The sequence below is a fragment of the Trichechus manatus genome, unplaced genomic scaffold (genome assembly GCF_000243295.1).
Source record: "Trichechus manatus latirostris isolate Lorelei unplaced genomic scaffold, TriManLat1.0 scaffold00194, whole genome shotgun sequence".
In the NCBI taxonomy this organism is placed as follows: domain Eukaryota; kingdom Metazoa; phylum Chordata; class Mammalia; order Sirenia; family Trichechidae; genus Trichechus; species Trichechus manatus.
Genome location: NW_004444130.1, coordinates 3380194 through 3403572, shown reverse-complemented (window position 1 = coordinate 3403572; position 23379 = coordinate 3380194). Strand labels below are relative to the sequence as shown.

The 23379-nt window shown below is 39.7% G+C and overlaps 1 protein-coding gene across 3 annotated transcripts in view; it reads left to right on the top strand.

The window, feature by feature from the left end:
- CFDP1 (craniofacial development protein 1) overlaps positions 1–23379 on the top strand; it is a 129738-nt gene that overhangs the window by 11663 nt on the left and 94696 nt on the right. For all 3 annotated transcript variants that reach the window (XM_023741916.1, XM_004387823.1, XM_023741917.1), the window contains exon 5: positions 10100–10219. In XM_023741916.1, coding sequence (XP_023597684.1) covers positions 10100–10219 — 120 coding nt within the window. The remainder of the gene's footprint in view (positions 1–10099; positions 10220–23379) is intronic.

The following is a 23379-nucleotide window of genomic DNA, read 5'->3' as shown; positions in this document are numbered from 1 at the left end:
TGTTCAATGAAGTGAGTCCACTGATGGTGTCTTGAATATTGTGACGTTGTCAAATTGTTAAAACACGTTTCTAAATACCATTTCTGTACCCATCTTATCTTGTACCAATAACAGGTAGTTTTGCAGCCCATACTTTGAGTAGCACTGTGTACAATTCTACTGAAGTTTTCACTGGTTATCCCAATAATGTTCCTTATGTCTTTGCTTCTTACTCAGTCCAATATCCCATCTAAGGTTGCATACTGCGTTTAGTCTTTTTGTTGTTGTTGTGTGCCGTTGAATCATTTCTGACTCCTAGCGACCCTATAGGACAGAGTAGAACTGCCCCATAGGGTTCCTAGGCTGAAATCTTTGCTGGAGCAGATCACCAGGTATTTTCTCCCTGCAGAGCTGCTGGTGGGTTCAAACCGCCGACCTTTTTGTTAGCAGCCAAGCACTTAACCACCACGCCATGAGGGCTCCTTTTAATCTTTTTAGTCTCCTTGAATTTAAAAACTTTTTCAAACTGTTCTCGTATTTCACAACATTGACTTTTTTAAGATTTCAGGCCAGTTGTATTGCAGAGTGTCCCTCAGTTTGGATTGTTGGATTGTTTCCTTCTGACTAACTTCAGATTAATCATTTTAGACAGAAATGCTACATTGATCGTGTTGTGTCCTTCTCAGTGCTTTATCTCACGAGATGCAGTATTGGTGGTGATAAGTTTGATCACAAGGCAGAATTCTCCATTGCAAAGACACCCTTTTTCTTGGTAATTAATAATTTGTGGGATCCATTCAATACTTTCTGATGATATAATTGTTTTGTTTTGCTGACAGAATTCATACCTGGAAACTATCGAGTTGTCCAGTAGAGGGCAGCAGAACACTGATGGTAAACCTTCAGTGGGCTGGAAGTCCTATAAAGTAATCACACAAAGTATGTTAATATGCCATTAGGAATATAGGCTTTAGAATGGCTAGAAGTCTTTCTTGCCTTGAATTATTTCCCAGGTGTCATGTAGAATATCTAAGGAAGATTTATTTATAACTTTGCCAGAAAAACTTGTGAATAACTGTTGCTGTGAGAAATCATTAAATTTCCTAAACAAATGAAATTTTGTGGACTTGTTGATAAATATTAACTTTGTTGTCTGCCACAAATTTTGTTTCATTTTTGAAAGCAAGTGGATGGTAAAATCAAACACTGGACTCAGGCAGTCGTCTGTTTCCATCATTTGTCAGAAGAGGCAGCATCATGTCTCTAAAAACAAAGAAATCCACATATGGAAGCACTTTATTTCTCCATATATATACATATCCTCACATGTACATGTATTTTATATTTCAAAAGTAATGTATGCTTATTATTTAAAAAAATCAGACATTACAGAAATAGGTAGTATGGCAGGTGAAACTTCTTTGTAGTTCCCTCCCCTAAAGAAGACAAAAACTCTGTTAATAGTGTGTTGGCAGGATTTTTTTTTTTAAATTAAATTATTTATACTTAAATTTAAGTATTGTAAGGAACTCTCATAAAGGAAGTTGGGAGATCTGAATTTTAATTGACAACAAGATATAAACTTGGTGTATAGATTTGAGTATATCTTTTCATCTCTAGGGTCACTATGAATCAGACTTGACTCGACAGCAGTGGGTTTGGTTTTTAATCTCTTGATGTCATTATTCTGCCTTTTCTTTTGTCTTTGTGTCAAGTTAAGTACATTAGTACATCTTTAAGAAATGTGAGAAAGAGCTAGTAATAAAAGGGAAGAATTTGTAAGTATAAGCATAAGGTGGTAGCACAAAGTTCGTCGTTTAGTTTTGTTAACTATGTTTTAATTATTACACTCTGGAGTTTTGCAACTTTAGGCATTCCCCCCCCCCTTGAAAAATGTATATTTCTAAATATCTCATTAAACCTTGGGGAATGGGGGAAAATAGCATTTTTTATCCTCTCCTATCACATAAGCAGGGAGCCCTGGTGGTGCAGTGGTTAAAGTGATCAACTGCTGACCGAAAGGTTGGCAGTTCAAAACTACTATCAGCGCTGAGGGAGAAAGATGTGACAGTCTGCTTCTGTAGAGATTTACAGCCTCAGAAACCCTATGAGGTTGCTATGAGTTGGAATCGACTTAACAGGAGTTGATTTTGGGGGATCACATAAGCAGCTGAGCCGGTTAGCTCAGACTTTCCTAAATGATTCACATTTTTGGAAAAGGCCAGTCATGAAAGTTTCTGCCTAAATAAAGACTTTTCTGGAAGTTCTGAGTAAGTGATGAAGTTAAGATGGAATTTCTGCTGAGAATACTTAAATTAACTGTTGCTGTAGTGGGCCTTTTCCTGTCAGGGTTACCTCTTGTGTATTAAAGGTGGTCTATAATTTAACTGTTCTTCTATTTGAAGATATTCTGATAGCTGAATCTGTTATTGAATAGTTTGTTAAAAGTATAGTTTTTCTATGTATACTATCAGTGAAGAGTAATCTGCTAATATTACTTTGTATTAACTACCAAAGTCTCTGAGGAGGACTATTCCAGCTTATATGACTTGTTTGCTAGTGAATATGGATAGGACTTCGGCACTAAGAATCAACAGAGATATTCCCACATGTTAGACATTTTTTATGCTACCTTTATCGCACTTATATGTTATATCGTGTATCATCGTGACTTGTTTCTATGCGTGGCTGCCCTGCTGGACTGTGAACTCCTTAAGGATAGAGACCATGTCATACTGTTTTATATGTCCAACATCTAATACAGTACCTGGATCTAGGTTGCTTCTCAGAAAATGTTTACGGAGTTGTCTTAGGCGCCTACTACAAAAGTCTTGTTAATCGCTGTGATAAAACAAGCAAGAAACAAAACCAAATGTCCTGCTTTTCCTTTCCTTATATTTTGGGCTGCTTAATCTTCATCTTCTCTTTCACCAGCATTCTATCTGTATAGCTGTGTAATGAATCGTCTTAAAATTTTGTGGCTTAAAAAAGCAACAGTTGTTTTATTATAATCTCTCATAGTTTTGGGGGTGGCTGGACTCAGCTAGGCAGTTCTTGCTCAGGGTCTCTTGTGCAGTTGTAGTCAGACAGAAGCTGGATCTGGAGCCATGTCGAAGGTTTCCTCACTCCCATGTCTGGTGCCTGGGCTAGGAAGACTTACTTGGCTTAAACATGCTCTTCTGGCATCTGTCCCTTTGTGGTCTTCCTATATTATCTTTCTGGCATGGTGCTTTCAGAGTAGCCAGACTTTTTATGTAGTTACTTGGGGTTGCAAAGATGCATTCTTAAGAGAGAAAGCCAGGTGAAAGCTGTCTTACCTTTTATGAGCTAGCCTCAGAATATTACTGGGTGGAAACCCAAGGCTCTGCTCGATGTGACTCGAATTGGCCAGTAATCGAGAGACCGAGGTAGGAGAGCAGGAAAGGCACATTTATTTCGTTGCACAAGGAAAAGGAGTCAGTTGGAGGTGCTGCCGCCAAGACTGCTTCCCAAGGGCAAGGGGAAAAGTTACTTTTAAGGGATTTACAAGTAGGGAGTTCATACAAGTTACATCAGCAACATTCTTAATCATACTACGCAGGCGCAGTGGAGTTTGCATGTAACTTCCAAGCAGAGAAGGATTTTAATACAAAGCTGTGAGGGAGGAAGCCAAGCAAAGAAAAACAGTATTTTGATGCAAAACTGTTTGAGGTTCTGTTTTATTCCATTTCTTTTTGGACATTGGTCATTCAGGATGAGTGTGTATTTTGAACCATAGCCCAGCTTGGAATTGTTTGACATACTTTCAAGGAGGGGCAAATATTGTACTTAGGCCTTTCATTGTGGCTACTGACCTCCTGTTGGTTTACAGCTATTTACTAGATATTAAAAGAAAATGTAAGAGTGGCTTTTATGCCTTTTTTATGTGAATGTTTTCTGAAAAGATACTTTTTAAGATTATCCTAGCTATTGTCTTTATACCTTGGGGCCCAGTTGATGTGTCTTTATGAGTCCTTGTGAGTCCAGCTCCAGCTGGGTCACATTCTTTATGCTCAAGGGCAGGGAATAGCTCCAATGTTATCTCCTAAATCATTCTTTGTTTTGATTAGAGATTGGAGATAACACATTGATGATTAATACCTGGACTTAGTTGAGCCCCTAGATTGTGGCCATGGCAGGCTCTTTAAACTCATGGTGCTGTTTTTCACTGGATACCACCTGGTTCTTCGCCAGGATCTTAAGTAAGAGCAACATTCCCAGCAATCGCATTGCCAAAGTGAGCGGACTCAATGTACATCAATGATTTAGCCTGAGGCTTTCTTAAGTGTATAAAACAATAGAATGTAAGTTTTATTATGCCTCATACTAATAGGATGTAGACTAAAAATACTATTATTTCTTGCAATAGTGATTTAGCTCATGTGTTTATTTTTGATGGTAAGTAACCAAATTAATCAGTTGTTTGTAAGGGTGTTACAGTGTGTATCCACGTAGCTTGTCTAATTCTATATATATATCCTGTTTTACTTTTCCTGTATTAATTATCCTTGGCTAAAAAATCTAAGGCTATTTTGTTATCTCATGTCACCTTGGCCAATGAGATCAGAGATTGCTGTTGTGTTTTTCTCATTAGCAACTTCGTCTGATATTTGTCCCATAATGATTGATAAATTTCTTATAGATTTTTTTCCAATTTAACTGTACCATAATAGGAATTAAAGCTACCAATCCTACCCTGAGTATTGGACCAATGGGTTTGTTTTTTGACTCTTGTTTTATAGTGTGTAATATTACCTTTTCAGTATTTACTAGTATCATAACTATGAATATCTGAGGATAATCTTAAAATTCTCAAAGTGTATTGTCCGTGCATTGACCAGGAATCTAAACAAGAGATTGCTCACGTAAACTCACTGTCACTTGGAAAGGGATCATTTAAACTAATATAGTTGGATCCACCACACAAAAACATATATCCATAAGGAGCACACAAAGTTTGTCTAGAGGAAACAGAAGTTATAGAAAAATTTACACGTGACAACCAAATTTTCATTAGAGAATACATGATTATTAAGATAATACAGGATGGACCTCTCCTGTTGGAGGTCTTCAGTTAATCAGTTTAAAACTTACTAAATGTTCTTCTCAAGGGCGAGCTGCCCCTCCTTGGTTTACCTGTTAACAGTCATAGGTCACTTTCTCAGAAGCAGAAGTGGCACAGAACTTTTTTGAGAGAACTAATAGGAAATCTAATGCTATTCTATTTTGTGAAATGATAACTCGAATGAATTTCAGACACTTGTCTGGTTATGATATTTACAACTTTGCTAAATTTACCAATAAGAACTTCTAATTCAAGCGTTAGAATATCTAAACCCATTAGTTAGATAATTTGGGAGAAGAGAAAACAGTTTCTTATATCCAGAAAGTAGGACCTTAAAACTTCAGCAGCATTCCCACATAAAACCCATAGTATTCTTTTATTCCGTCTTATGTAATTAATTTCTGTTCTGCGTGATTCTTGAGCAGCCGCAGTCTTTGTGAACCCATCAGCTGTTTTACAGAAGAGTTCTGGAAATCTTTTTTTTTTTTTTTTTTTAATTGTACTTTAGGTGAAAGTTTATAGCTCAAGTTAATCTCTCATACAAAATTTTATACACATACTTTCATGTGACACTAGTTGCAATCCCTACAATGTGACAGCACACCCCCACTTCCACCCTGGGTTTCCTGTGTCCATCCAACCAGCTCCTGTCCTTACCTGCCTTCTCATCCTGCCTTAGGACAGGAGCCGCCCATTTGGTCTCATGTATCTGCTTGAGCTAAGAAGCACACTCTTCACGCGTATTATTTTATGTTTTATGGTCCAGTCTAGTCTTTGAAGAGTTGTCTTTCAGGAATGGTTTTAGTTCTGGGTTAACATAGTGTCTGGGGGCCATGGCTTTGAGGGTCCCTCCAGTCTCAGTCAGATCATTAAGTCTGGTCTTTTTATGTGAATTTGAGTTCTGCACCACACTTTTCTCATGGTCCGTCAGGGACTGTCTGTTGTGTTCCCTGTCAGAGTGCTCATTGGTGGTAGCTGGGCACCATCTTGTTCTTCTGGTCTCAGGCTGATGGAGTCTCTGGTTTATGTGGCCCTTTTGTTTCTTGGGCTAATATTTTCCTTGTGTCTTTGGTGTTCTTTGTTCTTCTTTGCTCCAAGTGGGTTGGGACCAATTGATGTATCTTAGGTGACACTCGCAAGCTTTTAAGACCCGAGATGCCACTCACCAAAGTGGGATGCAGAACATTTTCTCAGTAAACTTTGTTATGCCAGTTGACCTAGATGTCTCCCAAAACCATGGTCCCTAGACCCCAGCCCCAGCTTCTCTATCCCTCAAAGTGTTTGGTTGTATTCAGGAAACTTCTTAGCTTTTGGTTTAGCCCAGTTGTGCTGACTTCCCCTGTAGTGTGTGTTGTCCTTCCCTTCACCCAAGATGATTCTTATTCACTATCTAGTGAATTCTCCTCTCCTTCCCTCCCTACCCTCATAACCATCAAAGAACGATTTCTTCTGTGTTTAAACCTTTTCTCGAGTTCTTGTAGTATTGGTCTCAAACAATATTTGTCCTTTTGCGACTGACTAATTTCACTCAGCATAATGCCCTCCAGATTCATCCATGTTTGTGAGATGCTTCGCAGATTCATCATTGTTCTTTATTGTTGCGTAGTACTTCATTGTGTGTGTGTACCATAGTTTGTTTATCCATTCATCTGTTGATGGGCATCTAGGTTGTTTCTTTTTGCTATAGTGAACAATGCTGCAATGCACATGGGTGTGCGTACGTCTATTTGTGTGACGGCTCTTATTTCTCTAGGATATATTCCTAGGAGTGCGATTGCTGGATCATATGGTATTTCTATTTCTAGCTTTCTAAGGAAGTGCCATATTGTTTTCGAAAATGGTTGTACTGTTTTGCATCCCCATCAACAGTGCATAAGAGTTCCCATCTCCCGACAGCCTCTCCAACATTTGATGTTTTCATTTTTTTTGATGCATGCCAGTAATGTTGGGATGAAATGGTATCTCATTATAGTTTTGATTTGCATTTCTCTAGTGGCTAGTGGTCCCAAGCATTTCCTCATTTGTCTGTTAGCCGCTTGAATGTTTTCTTTGGTGAAGTGTCTGTTCATATCCTTTGCTCATTTTCTAATTGGATTGTCTTTTTTGCTGTAGAGGTGTTGGATTTTCCTCTCGATTTTAGAGATTAGGCTTTTGTCAGATTTGTCATAGCCAATTTTTTTTTCCCAGTCTGTAGGTTCTCGTTATTCTTTTGGTGAAGTCTTTTTATAAGCATAAGTGTTTAATTTTTAGAAGATCCCAGTTACCTAGCTTATCTTCTAGAGTTTGTTTGTTGTTAGTTATGGTTTGTATCCTGTTAATGCTGTGTATTAGGGCCTCTAGCGTTGATCCTATTTTTTCTTGTACAATCTTTTTAGTTTTTGGTTTTATAGTTAGGTCTCTGATCCATTCTGAATTAGTTTCTGTGTATGGGGTGAGGTATGGGCCCTGTTTCATTTTTTTGCAGTAGGACATCCAGTTTTGCCAGCACCATTTGTTGAAAAGACTGTCTTTTCCCCATTTGATGGACTTTGGACCTTTGTTGAAGATTAGGTGACCTAATCTGCTGCACCACTCTCACAGGTACCTACAGCCTTTTATGCCCTCAGTGGTCAGTTCCTCCTGCTTCTTAGGACTCTTCTAAGGCCCTACTTAGGAATTACAAAATAACCCAGGCACGTTTCATGTCTCCCACTGAGGAACCACCATTGGACCGAGGCAGATCAGCTTCCAGAGCTGCTCCGAGGTATCCAGGAAAAATCCCCTGGTGGCGCCAGACATCGGGGCCAGTCTGTTGTCCGATCCACCTCAGGAACCGAGCAGATGGCTTCTGGCTGGCTCACCAGAAATGTTACCTGGTAGAAAACCCCACGCTCTGCTCAGCGTGGCTTGAATTGTCTAATAAACAAGAGACTGAGGTGGGAGAGCAGGAAATGTATCTTTATTTTATTGCGCAAGGAAAAGGAGTCAGTTGAAGCTGCTGCCGCCAAGACTGCTCCCCAAGGACAAGGGGAAAAGTTACTTAATTAAGGGGTTTACAAGTAGAGAATTCATACAAGTTATGTCAGCAACATTCATACAAGTTATGTCAGCAAAGAAGGATTTTAATGCAAAGCTGTGGGGGAGGAAGCCAAGCAAAGGAAGCAGGATTTTGATACAAAACTGTTTGAGGTTCTGTCTTAAAAAGTCATGTAGTACCATTTCCAGTGAACCCTGTGAGTCCAGCCAGTCACAGAGGTTTACCCAGATTCAAGGGATGGTAATGTAGACTTCCGCTCTTGTTGGGGGAGTGGTAGGTTTGGGAAGAGCATGTGGGATGGGAAATAGTGTGATAGCCATTTTTTTAAAAAATGCGGTCTGCCACAGGGTTCTCTCTAGCATTGCTGTGTAATCTCTGGATAGTCTTGAACAGGTAATTTAACCCCTAGGTTTCAGTTTGTCAGTCAGCTGTTTCTACAGTAATGCTGTGTAACAAACCACCCCACAACCTAGTGGTATACAACAGTAAGCATCTTGGATCCTATTACAGATAGATTGGACTTTAAACAAAATTCTCCAGATGTTTATGTTGACCTGGCAAGCCTAGGCAGGTATTGAGACTGGGCATTTCTCCTTCTCTCTTTATCTCAAATCTTAGGTGTCATAAATATCCTTAATTTGTCCTTTAGCACTCAACTTTTTTGAGGGCAGTTTTTCCGGATTTGAAACTGGACAAAATTTCTAGGCACGTTGCTTTCTTCCACTCCCAAATTTTTGCTAATTTAGCCAGTTTTAAGGGATTTTGTTTCATCTTTGGGTTGTTTAGATATAGAGCAGGAACCTTCTGTTTGAATACATCCAGTCGTTTGTACTGTTGTTTTTCTCCTTGATATAATGCAGGTGTTTTTCTGTCAAATATCTCAACTTTTGCTTTTTGCTCTTTTACTGGGTGTGTAAGTCTGAGTACTAAGCTACAGATGAAGTAGAGTGTGAGGCCATTTCAGCTTTCAAATCAGTAGCTCATGATGGGTTGTGATTCAGTAGTGACTACTAGAGTTTTTACTGACAGAAGTAATAGGGGAGGGCTTTAGGGAGATAAAATTTACATGCATTATCATTCATTTGTAAATGTTAGTAGGGAAAATATGTTTTTGTAGAACTGTGGTAGTAAACTTTAATCATAAAGTTCAGCAGCCAGAGGGAGCAAATTACTGGGCTGAGGGCTATAGGGACCATGGTCTCGGGGAACATCTAGCTCAATTGGCATAACACAGTTTATAAAGAAAATGTTCTACATGCTACTTTGGTGAGTAGCGTCTGGAGTCTTAAAAGCCTGTGAGCAGCCATCTAAGATACTCTACTTGTATCACCCCTTCAGGAGCAAGGGAAAATGGAGAAAACTAAAGACACAAGGGAAATATTAGTCCAGAGGACTAATAGACCACAACTACCATGGCCTCCACCAGACTGAGTCCAGTACAACTAGATGGTGCCCAGCTACCAACACTGACTGCTCTGACAGGGATCACAATAGAGGGTCCCGGACAGAGCTGGAGAAAAATATAGAACAAAATTCTAACTCACAAAAAAAGACCAGACTTACTGGCCTGACAGAGACTGGAGAAGCCCCAGGAGTAGGGCCCCTGACACCCTTTTAGCTCAGTAATAAAGTCACTCCTGAGGTTCACCCTTGAGCCAAAGATTAGACAGGCCTATAAAACAAAATGAGACTAAAGGGGCGCACCAGGCCAGGGGCAGGGACTAGAAAGCAGGAGAGGACAGGAAAGCTGGTAACAGGGAACCCAAGGTTGAGAAGGAAGAGTGTTGACATGTTGTAGGGATGTTAACCAATGTCACAAAACAATGTATGTACTAATTGTTTAATGAGAAGCTAGTTTGTTCTGTAAACCTTCATCTGAAGTAGAATTTTGAAAAAAAAAAACAAAAATTTATTGAAAGCCCAATGAGTGTGTTCCAAGTTGTCACTTAGTCCCTTTTTGTAGATTTTATTTCTCTCTCTTTATTCCTGTTATAAACTTGATGTCTTTTTCCTTGGTACAGGGTGGCTAAGGAAGTGGATGCTACATCTAAAGAAGCCAAATCCTTCTTTAAGCAAAGTGAGAAAGAGAAACCACAGGCAAATGCCCCTTCAGCTCTGCCTTCACTCCCTGCAGGGTCAGGGTGAGTATTTGTGCCTCAGCCCCAGTACCTGGCATGTTGGAGAAGCTGCTCTTAGTACAAGGACCAGCTGTGAGTGTAGCTGTCATGACTCCTTTCCTGAGACACGGAAGCACGCTGCTGCTCTGTCTTCTTGCTGAAATACTTTCCAGAATGGAAGTAGGAAAGAAAAATTAACCAAAGTTTCTTGTTTGATTTTAGCCTATGTGATGCACCATGATAATTTCTGTTTTACATTATTGTGTGTAGTGTCTTTTTAAAAGGTATCATGACCCACTAGGAAACCCTGGTGGCATAGTGGTTAAGAGTTACAGCTGTTAACCAAAAGGTCTGCAGTTCATATCCACCAGGTACTCCTTGGAAACTGTATGGGGCAGTTCTGCTCTGTCCTGTAGGGTTGCTGAGTCGGAATCGTCTCGATGGCAACGATTTTTTATTGGTATGACCACCTGATTTTGAAAACACTACTCAAGACTACATCTGAAATTAGTCCTCTGTGGGCTTTTACTTGGATTACCAGACTTGTATCTGGTGTGTCTTGCATTTATTTGAAGTGTTATTATGGAAGCTGCCTCTGTATAATTGCCAGAGAGGAATAAAGGCAAAAGTTCTACTTAGGTTACTAGTATTGTTTCAACTAGGACAGTTTTTACTTCTACCTTCCTTGGGTGTTTCTTCTTAAAATAATCCCTGTTAGTGCTTGGAGAAGGAGCCTGGGTGGTGCACTGGTTCAGTGCTTGGCTGCTAACTGAAAGGTAGGCTGTTCGAGCCCACCAGTCGCTTCGCTGGAGAAAGGTATGGCAGTCTACCTCCATAAAGATTACAGCCTTGGAAACCTTATAGGGCAGTTCTCTGTCCTGTAGGGTCGCTATGAGCTGGAATCGACTTGATGGCAGTGGGTTTGTTTTTTTTTTTTTTGTTTTGGTGCTTGGATATATTATTTGGAAACTATTTGTTTCATATAATTCTGTTACTATAATAATGTCAAGGTAATCTGTTGCATGTATATGTGCATATGTACAGGTTATTATAATTATGAAATAACTAGAGGAGGGAAAAGTGCCAGCTTAAGTGAGGTCAGCTTGTTTAGTTTACTTAAGTCACCTAAGTTCACATGGCAGTCTCGCTGCATTCTATACTTTCCCTTTTTTTGGAAAGAGCTAATAGCCTTTCTAGGATAAGAAATCTGCTGAGATGATATTTCTGTTAGGGAGACTCAGCAGGAAACAGATGTTGTTGTCGTTAGGTGCCGTCAGATTGGTTCTAACTCATAGCGACCCTGTGTACAACAGAATGAAACACTGTCCGGTCCTGTGCCAGCCTCTCAATTGTTGCTACGTTTGAGCCCATTAGGAAACAGATGGCACACTTCAAGGAGAGTTTAATAACTCACAAAGTGGTGAGAAACCGTGGGGCTAGAAATAGTACTGCGTCCCTAGGTCTAGTGATAATGAGGCTCCATTACCAGTCTTGGGCCTGAAGGAGCAAGAGGGGGAGTGATCTGGGAGTGGAAGACCGAGAGGGCCTTGTGGAGTCGGCCTCCTGACAGAAGCCAAGACCTTCAGTTGAGCAATGGACTGCCCAGGGGGAGCCAAGGGAATAAATACCCAGATCTCCCTTTTCTCCCTCCTTCCCATCTCTTACCAGGCACTCCCCTTAGCCACTGAGGGGAAGGGCCCCGTTGATGTGGTCGCTACAGGACATCTCCTGGGGCAGAGGGTAGTGGAGGAGAAGGTGGAGAAGGAATCAGGAGGAGCCGACAGGAACTATAGAGCTAAGTATCTTCAAGTGAATTAATGAACTGCTGATCCCTTTATAAAGGGTTATAGTGAAATTTGTTCAAAATTAGTTTCTTGAAAGCTGTAATGGAATATAACAGATTACAAGGATGTGTCTGCTCACTGCTTTAGTAAAAGTCCTCACAGTTGTACTTGAAAATGAAAACACATACAGATTACCTTGAATTGCTGAATAAATCCAGAGAATGACCTTCAAGGTTAGTATGATAATTTTTCTGAACTGCATCTCAGAAAGCTTTTATAGTTATAATTGTGCTTGGGCAAAGCCGGAGCCAAGAGGATTTCGGCTGCTCTGGGGTGTCTGAGTGGGCACATGTTACAGTGCAAACAGGATCTGCTGCAGCCTGCACATGCAGGGTATGACAAGTCTTTTCTAGGGAAGAGTCTACGTAAATAATTCGGTTTATAAGAAGAAAATTATCCTAATGCAATAAAATAGTTTTTCTACAAACTTTTTTTCATTTTCATTTTTTGAGTTGCTTCAGTTTATAGAATTTGTCCAGCAGAAATACTTTATTTGTTTATTTTTCCCCTCTGTAAACAGATTTAAGCAATACAGGAAAACCAGAGCAGGCGAGTAAAACATCCTGTTCCACATCTTTTGCTAACAAATGAGAACAAATTCAGAGGAGCAAATGTTTGTAACTGAAAATGCATTTCCTCCACATGTTTAAAATAGCACACTGCTTAGGCTATAAAAAGCTGAAGTTTATGCTTTGGGAATGAAGTAAACCAAACACACAATTTTAATTAGAGGCAGGAATCAGAGATGGCAAGAAGAGCTGTCTCTGCATTTGGTAGTTGAAAACACAGTGCTGCCACATCTTTTTCCTGTGGAGCACCGCAGACCTTTGAGTTAGCAGCTGAGCGCTTAACCACTATGCCACCAGGGCTCCTTATGCTTGGTTTAGTTTATCTAAATTTCTTTGGCTTGTTACTCCAAGCTGAGGGGTTATCTTTTTTTCTTTTTCTTTTTTTTTTAATTGTACTTCATGTGAAGGCTTACAGAACAAATAGTTTCTCATGAAACAGTAGTACACATATTGTTTTATGACATGGGTTAACAACCCCACAACATGTCAACCCTCTCCCTTCTCAACCTTTTTTTTTTTTTTTTTTTGATGAAAATACACATAGCTAAAGATACACCATTTCAAAAATTTACATGCACAGTTCCGTGACATCAGCTGCGCTCTTCCAGTTGTTCTGCTGTTCTAACTTTAGATGAAGGCTTACAGAACAAAATAGTTTCTCATTTAACAGTTAGTATACATGTGGCCCTGTGACAATGGTTAACAACCTCACAACACATCAACACTATCCTTACTCAACCTTGGGTTCCCTATCACCAGCTTTCCTGTCCCCTGCTGCCTTCTGGCCCTTGTCACTGGACTGCTGTACCTCATTAGTCCTATTTGGTTTTACGGGGCTGTCCACTCCCTGGCTGAACGGTGAACCTCGGAAATGTCTTCACCACTAAGCTAAAAGGGTGTCTGGGGGCCATACTCTCGGGGTTTCTCCAGTCTCCTTTAGGCCAGTAAATCTGGTCTTTTTGTGTGTGTGTTAGAATTTTGTTTTACATCCTTCTCCAGCTCTGTCCAGAATCCTCGGTTGTGATCCCCTGTCAGAGCAGTCACTGGTGGTAGCTGGGCACCATCTAGCTGTACTGGACTCAGTCCGGTGGAGGCCTTGGTAGCTGTGGTCCCTTAGTCCTTTGGACTAATCTTTTCCTTGTATCCTGTTCTCTTCATTCTCCCTTGCCTCCCGAAGGGATGAGACCAGTGGGGTATCTTAGATGGCTGCCCACAGGCTTTTAAGACCCGAGATGCTACTTACAAAGGTAGAATGTAGAACATTGTCTTTATAAACTGTGTTATGCCAGTTGAGCTAGATGTTCCCTGAGACCATGGTCCACTGAGGGTTTATCTTGATCCACCTCTGACATTGCCACTCCCCGTTCCTCACTACCAAGACTAGCCACTTGCATGCAGCTTCTAGCAGTGTTCGTGAACATCTTGCTGGCCAGACTTCACCCCCACATTTACTGCTTACTTTATTCTAGCTTTAAGTTACGATTAGTCTCATTAAAATTTGTAATCCTAGATGTTTAATTAAGGGCTTATTGTTTAACTGCCTCCTTGTTGATAAGGAATAACCTAAAGCAATAAAACAAAAGGGTATAAAATATAATTTTCCTTTGTAATTTTGTCTTCTTGGTCTGTTGCATTTTTTAAAAAAAAGAGGCTGTACTGTTGAATTTCAAACAGCAGGGGTAGTTGATGTCAGTTTAGCAGTGTTTAACCCAAAGGTAGAAGAGACAGAATTGCTCATAGTGCCATGCAAGAGCTAGATGACAGACCCAAGAAGACAATAATACCTGCACATTATTGTGGCTGTCAGTATTCAACATATTTGACTAGTGCCCAGGAATCTCTTCTTTGTGCAGCAGTCTTTCTGCTGGAGCAGTTAATAGTCTAAGCTCTCCCAGTCCCCTCAGACGTGAGTAAACATGACCTTTGCTTGGCATTTGAGTTTTCAAAATTTTTGATAGAGAGTGTTGAGCCTTTCACTTAAAGTAGCAAAAATCTGGCATAGCCACAGTGTTGGAAGGAAGTGTTTTCAAATTTTGATCACAATCTTGTAGCGATCAAACAATTAGACCTCTGATCTTTTTTTGGGGGGGCCTTTTACTTTTAAAGGAGTTGCGAGTAGGATTGCAAATCTGGATCTCATTATATAGCAAGTTTTACTAAGAAGGAAAGAAAGGGCCCCAAATTTTTCATAGCAAATTTATTTACATCAACACAAAAAGACAGGCTACCTCAGAAATCTGACTTGCCCTCCTGGCTCCATCCTTTCATGAGGATCCTCCCGTATGCCTGAAGAAAGATGTACACGGTGAGGTTATTTAATGCCTAGAGAATGGCCATTCTACGGAGGAGAATTCAGCTTGTTTCAGAAGAGAAATAGCATAAGTGAGGACTTACTGGTGATTATTAGAATGGTTAAGATTACTAGAAGAAGGTGGGTATTCCAGCAAACATAACCTATGACATTTTTTGTACTCTACAAGTGATATTCTTTAAGAGCCAATCATGTTTTATCAGTTTAATCATTTAAAATTGGACATGCTCTTTTTTTAACAGCTTTATTGAGTTGTAATTCATATAGTATATAGTTCACTGGTTTAAATTGTACAATTCAGTGGTTTTTAGTATATTCGCAGAGTTGTGACACCTGTCACCACAGTTATTTTCATTACCCTTGAAAGAAACTCTGTGCACATTATTAGCCATGCTTCATCTCCATCCCCACCCCCACCTCCCAGGCCCAGGCAACTACTAATCTATTTTCTGTCTCTGTAGATTTGCCTGTTCTTGACATTTCATGTAAATGGAATCATACAGTATGTGAGGTTTTGTGTCTGGCTTCATTCACTTAGCATAACGTTTTCAGAGTTCAGCCACGTTGTAGCATGTATAAGTATTTCACTTATTTTTATGGCTGAATAATATTCCATTGCATGAATATACCATATGTTGTTTATCCATTCATCAGTTGATGGACATAAGGTTGTTTCGAATTTTTGGCTGTTAGGAATACTGCTGCTGTGAACACTTGTGTACAAGTTTTTGTGTGGACATGTGTTTTCATTTTTCTTGGGTATATATCTAGGCGTGGTATTGCTGGGTCGTATGGTAACTTGGAAATGCTCTTGAATAGAAGAATGAGCCATAAGAGAAAAATCTAGGAGTGTTACCAAGAGATAGGTGATTTGAGTGCCTAGATACCTACCACTCATGATTTCTTTGAAGCATGTGCATTTTTATATGTAAGCTCCTGGTATAGGAAAAAAGAGATTGATGGAAAACTGTAATGTCCATTAACACTATAAAAGCAATGACCCAAATAAAAAGATAAAACAGATTCTTTCTGTTATGACTAATTCTACACATAAGAAGAAGGAATTAAGCCTTTTGATTCATTTCTGTAACAGGCTTTAAACTTTCTACTGGGTGAGATTTCCTGTTTGGTGATACTGTGGGATTTTAGTTTGGTTGACTCAGGGCTGGCCCTGTCCTTGTTTTATTACTCTTTGTAAATAGATGTTCTTAGCCTTTCCACTAACTTTTAAGTTAAACTTTGTTGTTCATGGATGTGGTGCTGCCCAGTAGGAGGTACTCAGAAATGTGTGGTGAGATTTTTGGGTTGTCACAACAACTTAAGGAGGCCAGTGGCACTTAGTGGGTGGGTTTCAGGAATGATAAGTATCATACATTGCCCAGGACAATTTTATAACTGAAAGATTATCCCCTTTGAGACATCCTGTTCTAGCTTGGAGTTGGAGTCCCTCAGTTACACAGCCACCTTCCTTTCCGTAAGTTTCTCGTTCAAGACTTACACTAAGACAGGCATTCACAAACTGTCAGTTCAGGATCAAATCTGATTTTATTTGACCAGTATTTAAAAATCAGGAAAGTTGACACAAAAATCTGGATTACCAGCTTTTATTGAGAAATGAGAAGTTCTCCCACCGACCCCTCTCTTTTCCTATGGCAACAACAGGCTGGAGCAGAATAGAGGGATCTGCCCTTTCCCAGTCCCTACTCAGCTGCTTCACTCATGTTCTCTGCTTGGTTCCTGTAGGCAAGTGTTTCTCCCACTCTGGCCTAACATGTTTCCCTTTAATGCTCTTGTCAGTTTCCTTTTTGAATCAATTTGTTCTCCAGATTAAATATCAGGCATTTTGTCTTCTCAGTGCAGGTTAAATGTTTCTTTACTCTTTTGAAATGAGTAAATAGCTCCTATTTATTGAATGCCAAATTTCAGGTACAGTACTAAGGGCATACATGTATTATTTTACTAGTCCACATAAACACTTCATGAGGTGGTGTTCGCTGTCATCAAGTTACCTCGGACTCACGATGACCCCTGTACAACAGAATGAAAAGTTGCCTGGTTCTGCACTGTCTTCATGATTGTTGATATGCTGGAGTCCATTGTCCACTGTGTATTTTGAGTGACTTCCAGTCTAGGGTACTCATCTTCCAGCATTGTATCGGACAGTATCCTGTTGTGATCTATATGGTTTTTATTGGCTTATTTTTGGAAGTAGATTGCCAGGCCTTTCTTCCTAGTCTGTCCAGAAGCTCTGCTGAAACCTGTTCACCACAGGTGACCCTGCTGGTATTTGAAATACCGGTGGTATAACTGCCAGCATTGTGACAGTACCACCAGAGTATGACAAACTGACCAATGGGTGGTGGATTTCATGAGGTAAGCTCTAACTTTGTGCTCATTTTACAGATTAGGAAACTGAAACCCAGAGAAGTAACGTTAACTTGTGGAGCTTATATAATTGATAAATAGTTGGAGCCAGGATTCCAGTCCAGATCTATTTGAGACCAAAGCCTGGGCTCTCAGCCACTGTGTCATACCACCAGTCTTTCTTACTCTCCTAATTGGCCTTTGTTGTTAAAAGAATCTCTCTTCAACTTTATTACTGATGAAGGACTGTATGCTGTATTTTGTTATTTTTGAAGCAAATGAGATGCAATATTTCCTCCCTTTTCCTTCGTAAATTTTTTCCTCATTAACCATGACTAAACCAGGTTTCCTATGCTGTATTTCAGTCTCATTCCTATATGATGAAATTGAAGGGGCTAGCATATTTACAAAAAATAAATAGGTTCCAGGCCCTGTGGCAGGGACAGAGTGTACATTGATAATCTGTCCACAATCAACAGTGAAGCTGTGGACAAGGTGTGGTCAGTCAGTGGGGGAATGATGGCTATTGCTCTTTCTGTATGGTAATTGACTCCTACAGAGTTGAGGAGTTGATTTAAGACTTTGGGGATGATGTGATGGGGTGAATGTGTTTTGTATGTGGGAAGGACATGAATATTTGGGGTCCAAAGGGTGAAATGTTATGGATTGTATTGTGTCCCCCAAAAATACGTGTCATAAATCCTAACCTCTATGCCTGTGGTTATAGTCCCGTTTAGGAATGGGTTCTCTTTATCTTGGTTATCTAGTGCTGCTGTAACAGAAATAAGACAGGTGGATGGCTTTTTTAACAAACAGAAATTTACTTTCTTACAGTTTGGGAGGTGACAAGTCTGAATTTAGGGCACTGGCTTTAGAGGAAGACTTTGTCTTTGGGCTCTGGGGGAAGGTCCTTGTCTTTTTTAGCTTCTGTTTCTTAGTTCCTTGGAGATCTCACGTGATGTGGCGTCTGTCTTCTCCAACTGTGCATCCTTGATTAATCTGCTGTTTGTATATCTCAAAGAGATTGATTGAAGATATACCCAATACTAATACTATCTCCTTAATAGGCAGCTTATGGGAGAGTGTTGCCAGGTGAGCCAGCTAGGAAATATCCTTGCCCACTTGTGTTGTGTATTTCTTCTGGCAGTCATTTGTTCCAGGATTAGACTGGGTAGAAATGTTTCAGGAGCTAGTGGTGACAGTGGAAATGATTGATTCTGGCAGACCTAGTGGTGCAGCTGTTACCTTACTTGTCAGCTCCAGAATGATGTGCTTTGTGTTGGGGCAAGAACACCCTTTACCTGACTTTCATCTCCATGTTCTTCTGTGGATGCTGATACTCGGCTTCATTTGGTTTTAACTTGTTTATAATATGCCTCTACAGGTGTTGCAGGTACAGAGTGAATGGATTTGAAATTGAAGGGAAAGAGTTCTTTAAAGATTTCCCCATGAACAGTTAGAATATTTTGAGTCTCTTGAAGGTGATTTTATATTCAAATTCTTCATTGTTCCAGGCCAAGCTAGTAGCTAGAGGAATTATGAATGGAGATTCTAATGGCATTCTTTCCTTTTTCTTTTTTTGGAGGATATTTGGCATTTGGATCAGGAATGAAGTCCCTGCCAATGTGAACATCTAAATGAATCCTAAACCTAGAAGCGTTTTAGCAAGAACTTTATTTATTTATGGTGACCGGCATGGGGTGACTCCTGTCAGTTTAGACTGAGTACTGACAGCAAATGTAAGACCCTAGGAGGTGTCCCTAGTGGTTTTCAAGGTTGTCCAGAATTGAACAAATTCTAGTGTTCTTAGAAAATCCTGTAAGGAGATGAACTTCGTAGATAGAACAGCCTTTTTCCTTTGCCTTTTTAACCTTGAGTTATAGTGTCAACAGTTTTCAAAGATCAGTGATTCTTAATGGCCAAGTGCCTGTCTGTATTACAAACTTTAAAAACTTAACTTTGCTGTATTTCTGTATACTCTGTTGTGCCAAATTTCTTTTGGTGTGAAATCTGAGTCAGGAAAGAGCTTTAGATGCTTCTTGGGTCGATAGGGACTGATAGGAAGAATGGGTAGCTGAAGTTATGGCATTCACAAAGTTTGCTTAATATGATAATAGAAAATCGATTTAGGAACAGGGAAATGGAGACCTTCGTTTAAGGAGAGAATTATGATGCATTTGGAGTGAAGTGGAAATTTTTGGTTAACTATATAAGGCTAATTTATTGATTTAATTGCTCATGGGTTTTAACTTCTTCTAGTGTACACAGAGCCCTGGTGGCATAGTGGTTAAGCGCTCAGCTGCTAACTGAAAGGTCGGTGGTTCAAATCCACCAGTTGCTCCGCAGGAGAAAGATGTGGCAGTCTGCTTCTGTAAAGATTTATAGCCTCGGAAACCCTATGGGGCAGTTCTACTCTGTCTTATAGGTCACTATGAGTTGAAATCGACTAGATAGCAATGGATATGTTTTTTTTTTTTTTTAGTATACACTAGAGGGCAGAATTCCCTCTAAAAAGATAGCCTGTCTTTGACAAGATCCCAGGAACGCGAAGCATTCCTAAGACTGGGTATATAAGTGCTATACCTTTTTCTTTGCCTAATTAGGTTAGTCTCTTGGTATGAGATTTCTATGTATTATACAGTTCCTACATTTTTCTTTTGTTAGAATTTGTTTTCAACTCTACTGGTGTGCTTATAAAGTAAAAGATGGTTTTTCTTCTCTTATTTTTTCCCTTGAGATGCAAAAGCTTTTGTTTCTGTTTTTTATTCTTATTTTAACTTGAAAAATATTTACAAATACAAATGAGGAAGTAAAAATGACCCCTATTTCCACCACTTAAAATTTTTTCAGAAAAAGACAGTAAAAATTCCCTTTTACCTGCCTATTCCCTTCATTCTCAGCCTCAGAGGTTAATAGTTGTTAACTGTTTAACAGTTTTGAGCATATCCTTCCCTGTGCTTATGCTAATATATTGTATTCATATATACACTTTATCAATTTTTGTTTAAAACAAAAAATATGTATATTGGTCTGCAATTTGTATTTTTACTTTCCAGGTCCAATATAAGTATCTACATTTTTTTATGCCTGTATGGTATGCCATTGTGTAAAATTCTGTAATTTGAGCAACCATTCTCTTATTGATGAACATTTTGTTTTTTAAATTTGCAGCTATGAATAATTCTGTAACAAAAATCCTTTTTTTTAAAAAAATTATTGTACTTTAGATGAAGGTTTACAGAGCAAACTAGTTTCTCATTAAACAGTACACGTATTGTTTTGTGACACTGGTTAACAACCCCACGACATGTCAGCACTCTCCCTTCTTGACCTGGGGTTCCCTATTGCCAGCTTTCCTGTCCCCTCCTGCCTTCTAGTCCTTGTCCCTGGGCTGTTGTGCCCCTTTAGTCTCATTTTGTTTTATGGGCCTGTCTAATCTTTGACTGAAGGGTGAACCTCAGGAGTGAATTCATTACTGAGCTGGAAGGGTGTCCGGGGCCCATACTCTCCATGTTTCTCCAGTCTCTTTCAGGCCAGTAAGTCTGGTCTTTTTTTGAGAGTTAGAATTTTGTTCTACATTTTTTTCCAGCTCTGTCTGAGACCCTCTATTATGAATCCCTGTCAGAGCCGTCAGTGGTGGTAGCCGGGCACCGTCTAGTTGTACTGGACTCAGTCTGGTGGAGGCCATGGTAGTTGTGTTTCATTCGTCCTTTGGACTAATCTTTCCCTTGTGTCTTGTTTTCTTCATTCTCCCTCGCTCCTGAAGGGGTGAGACCAGTGGAGTATCTTAGATGGCCACTCACAGGGTTTTAAGACCCCAGATGCTATTCACCAAGGTAGAATGTAGAACATTTTCTTTATAAACTATGTTATGCCAGTTGAGCTAGATGTTCCCCGAGACCATGGTCCCCACAACCCTCAGCCCAGTAATTTAGTCCCTCAGGGAGTTTCGATGTGTCTGTGGAGCTTCCGTGACCTTGCCTTGTACAAGTTTTGCTGGCTTCCCCAGTATTGTGTACTGTCTTACCCTTCACCACTAAATAGACCACTTACCTATTGTCTATTTAGTGTTCCTCCCAACCCCCCATAACTGTCAAGGATTGTTTCTTAAACAAAACTCCCTTTATGTATATTTTTATGTTATCATGCTTTCATTTCTGGAGGACAGGTTCCTAGAAGTAGAATTGCTATATACTGGGGTATGTGCATCTTAATTCTAATGTTGTTGTTAGGTGCCATTAAGTCAACTGTGACTCATAGCGACCCTGTGTACAACAGAACGAAACACTGCCCGGTCCTGCACCATCTTCACAATTGTTGCTGTGTTTCAGTGCGTTGTTGTAGCCACCGTGTCAGTGCATCTGGTTGGGGGCCTTCCTCTCTTTCGCTGACCCTTTAATTCTAATAAAACCAAACCCATTGCTATCAAGTCGATTCTGACTCATAGTGACCCTATAGGACAGAGTAGAAGTTCCCCATAGGGTTTCTAAGGAGCGGCTGGCGGATTCGAACTACCGACCTTTTGGGTAGCAGCCAAGCTCTTAACCACTACGCCATCAGGGCTCCCTAATTCTAAATAGATGCTGCCAAATGGACGATACCAATTTGAAATGTCACGAGTAATGCATGACTTGTTTCCACACACCATTGCCAGTAATCACCTGGGTTTTTCCACAGTCATTACCTTATCTGGATCTTCATAACCTGCTGACTTGAGTTGTGGCTTAACATTTCCCCTCCTTTGTGAACCTCTGCCAAAAAACAGACTTTTTTCTTTTACAAGAATTAAACTCTTGCTACATTTTTTGTGCATTTGTCAAATTTTACAGAAAGGCCAGTTTAAGGTTTGAGTATTGCCTATAGTCTTTGTACTGTATGAAATCATCAAAGTAAATTAATTCTCAGCTATTTAAGAGCTCAGGTAAAATTATGAGTTTTATAAGCACAGAAAATGTGAGCCAGTTTAGGGACTGTGTGTTATAGATCATTTGAAGGTGTGATATGCTGAACTTCTTTCCTGTCCTTTGTATTGGAAGTTACTGTTGCCAAATGTTTTAACATCAGTAAAAAACGTCTCTTGCTCTAGTCATAGCAATCAGTGATTCTTGTATTCTGATAAAGGTTTGGATAAAGACATCTTGCTGCCATTTCACAGATGGTTATGATTGTTTGGAAAGATTCATGCTGGATAAATATTTTAATTTGGGGTTGAATTTTTTTTTTTTTTTTTTTTTTTAATGAGAGAGGCTGAGCAGCTATGTTCTGATTATTCTGATTGGGAGTTAGAAATCAGGCTGGTCCAAAGTCCAGCACTTACTATATTCAGTTACTTGACCCTGAACTCTTGCCAAAGCTCTGTTAACCCAAGGGTACCTCTGATAAACTGATGTATTTTTAAACTTTTAAAACTAGGCTAATATTTCCATATCATCATTAGACCGAGTGATTCTGGATGTGGAAGACCATAAAAAAGCCATAGTCACATCCTTTTGATTATTAGCCTTTCCCTTGACTTTGAAATGTGGTGCAGTTTCATAGTTGGTAATTTGAGAGTTTAGTAGGAAAAACCTATGCTTTGCATTGGCTTCTGCTTTAAACTACAACGCTTTAGCCCCAGCTGCTTGTGAGATAGTGAGCTGTAGGAGGAGGAAAGGAAAGGACAAGAAGAGTTTTCTCCACCATCAGATAAAGCGTGACATGACTTGTCTGCACCAGAACTGGGAATTAGAAAGATACAGGGAATACTATGTACAAAACACTCTTGATCTTGGTCTCTTGTCTCACGTAACTGGCTTCAAAGCAAAGATTTGAGGAAAAGTTTGCTTTAGAAGAGTAACCACAAACATTTGCCTGCTTCCCAGCTGTATTTCTGGGTTGTGCAGTGCGTTAACTAAATCATTCTGATTTGCCTAGGTTGGACCTCAATTTCTCAGTCTTGATGTGGTGAAGCCAGCTTTCCTGTTGAGCTAACGTGGGGCAGCTCTGTGTTTTACAGTATCATACAAGCTGAGTCAGGCACAATTTCAGTTGTTGAGGTCTTAGCTTAGATTATGAAGTATCTGTCTATAAAATTGGAATGATATTTTTTTTTTTTTT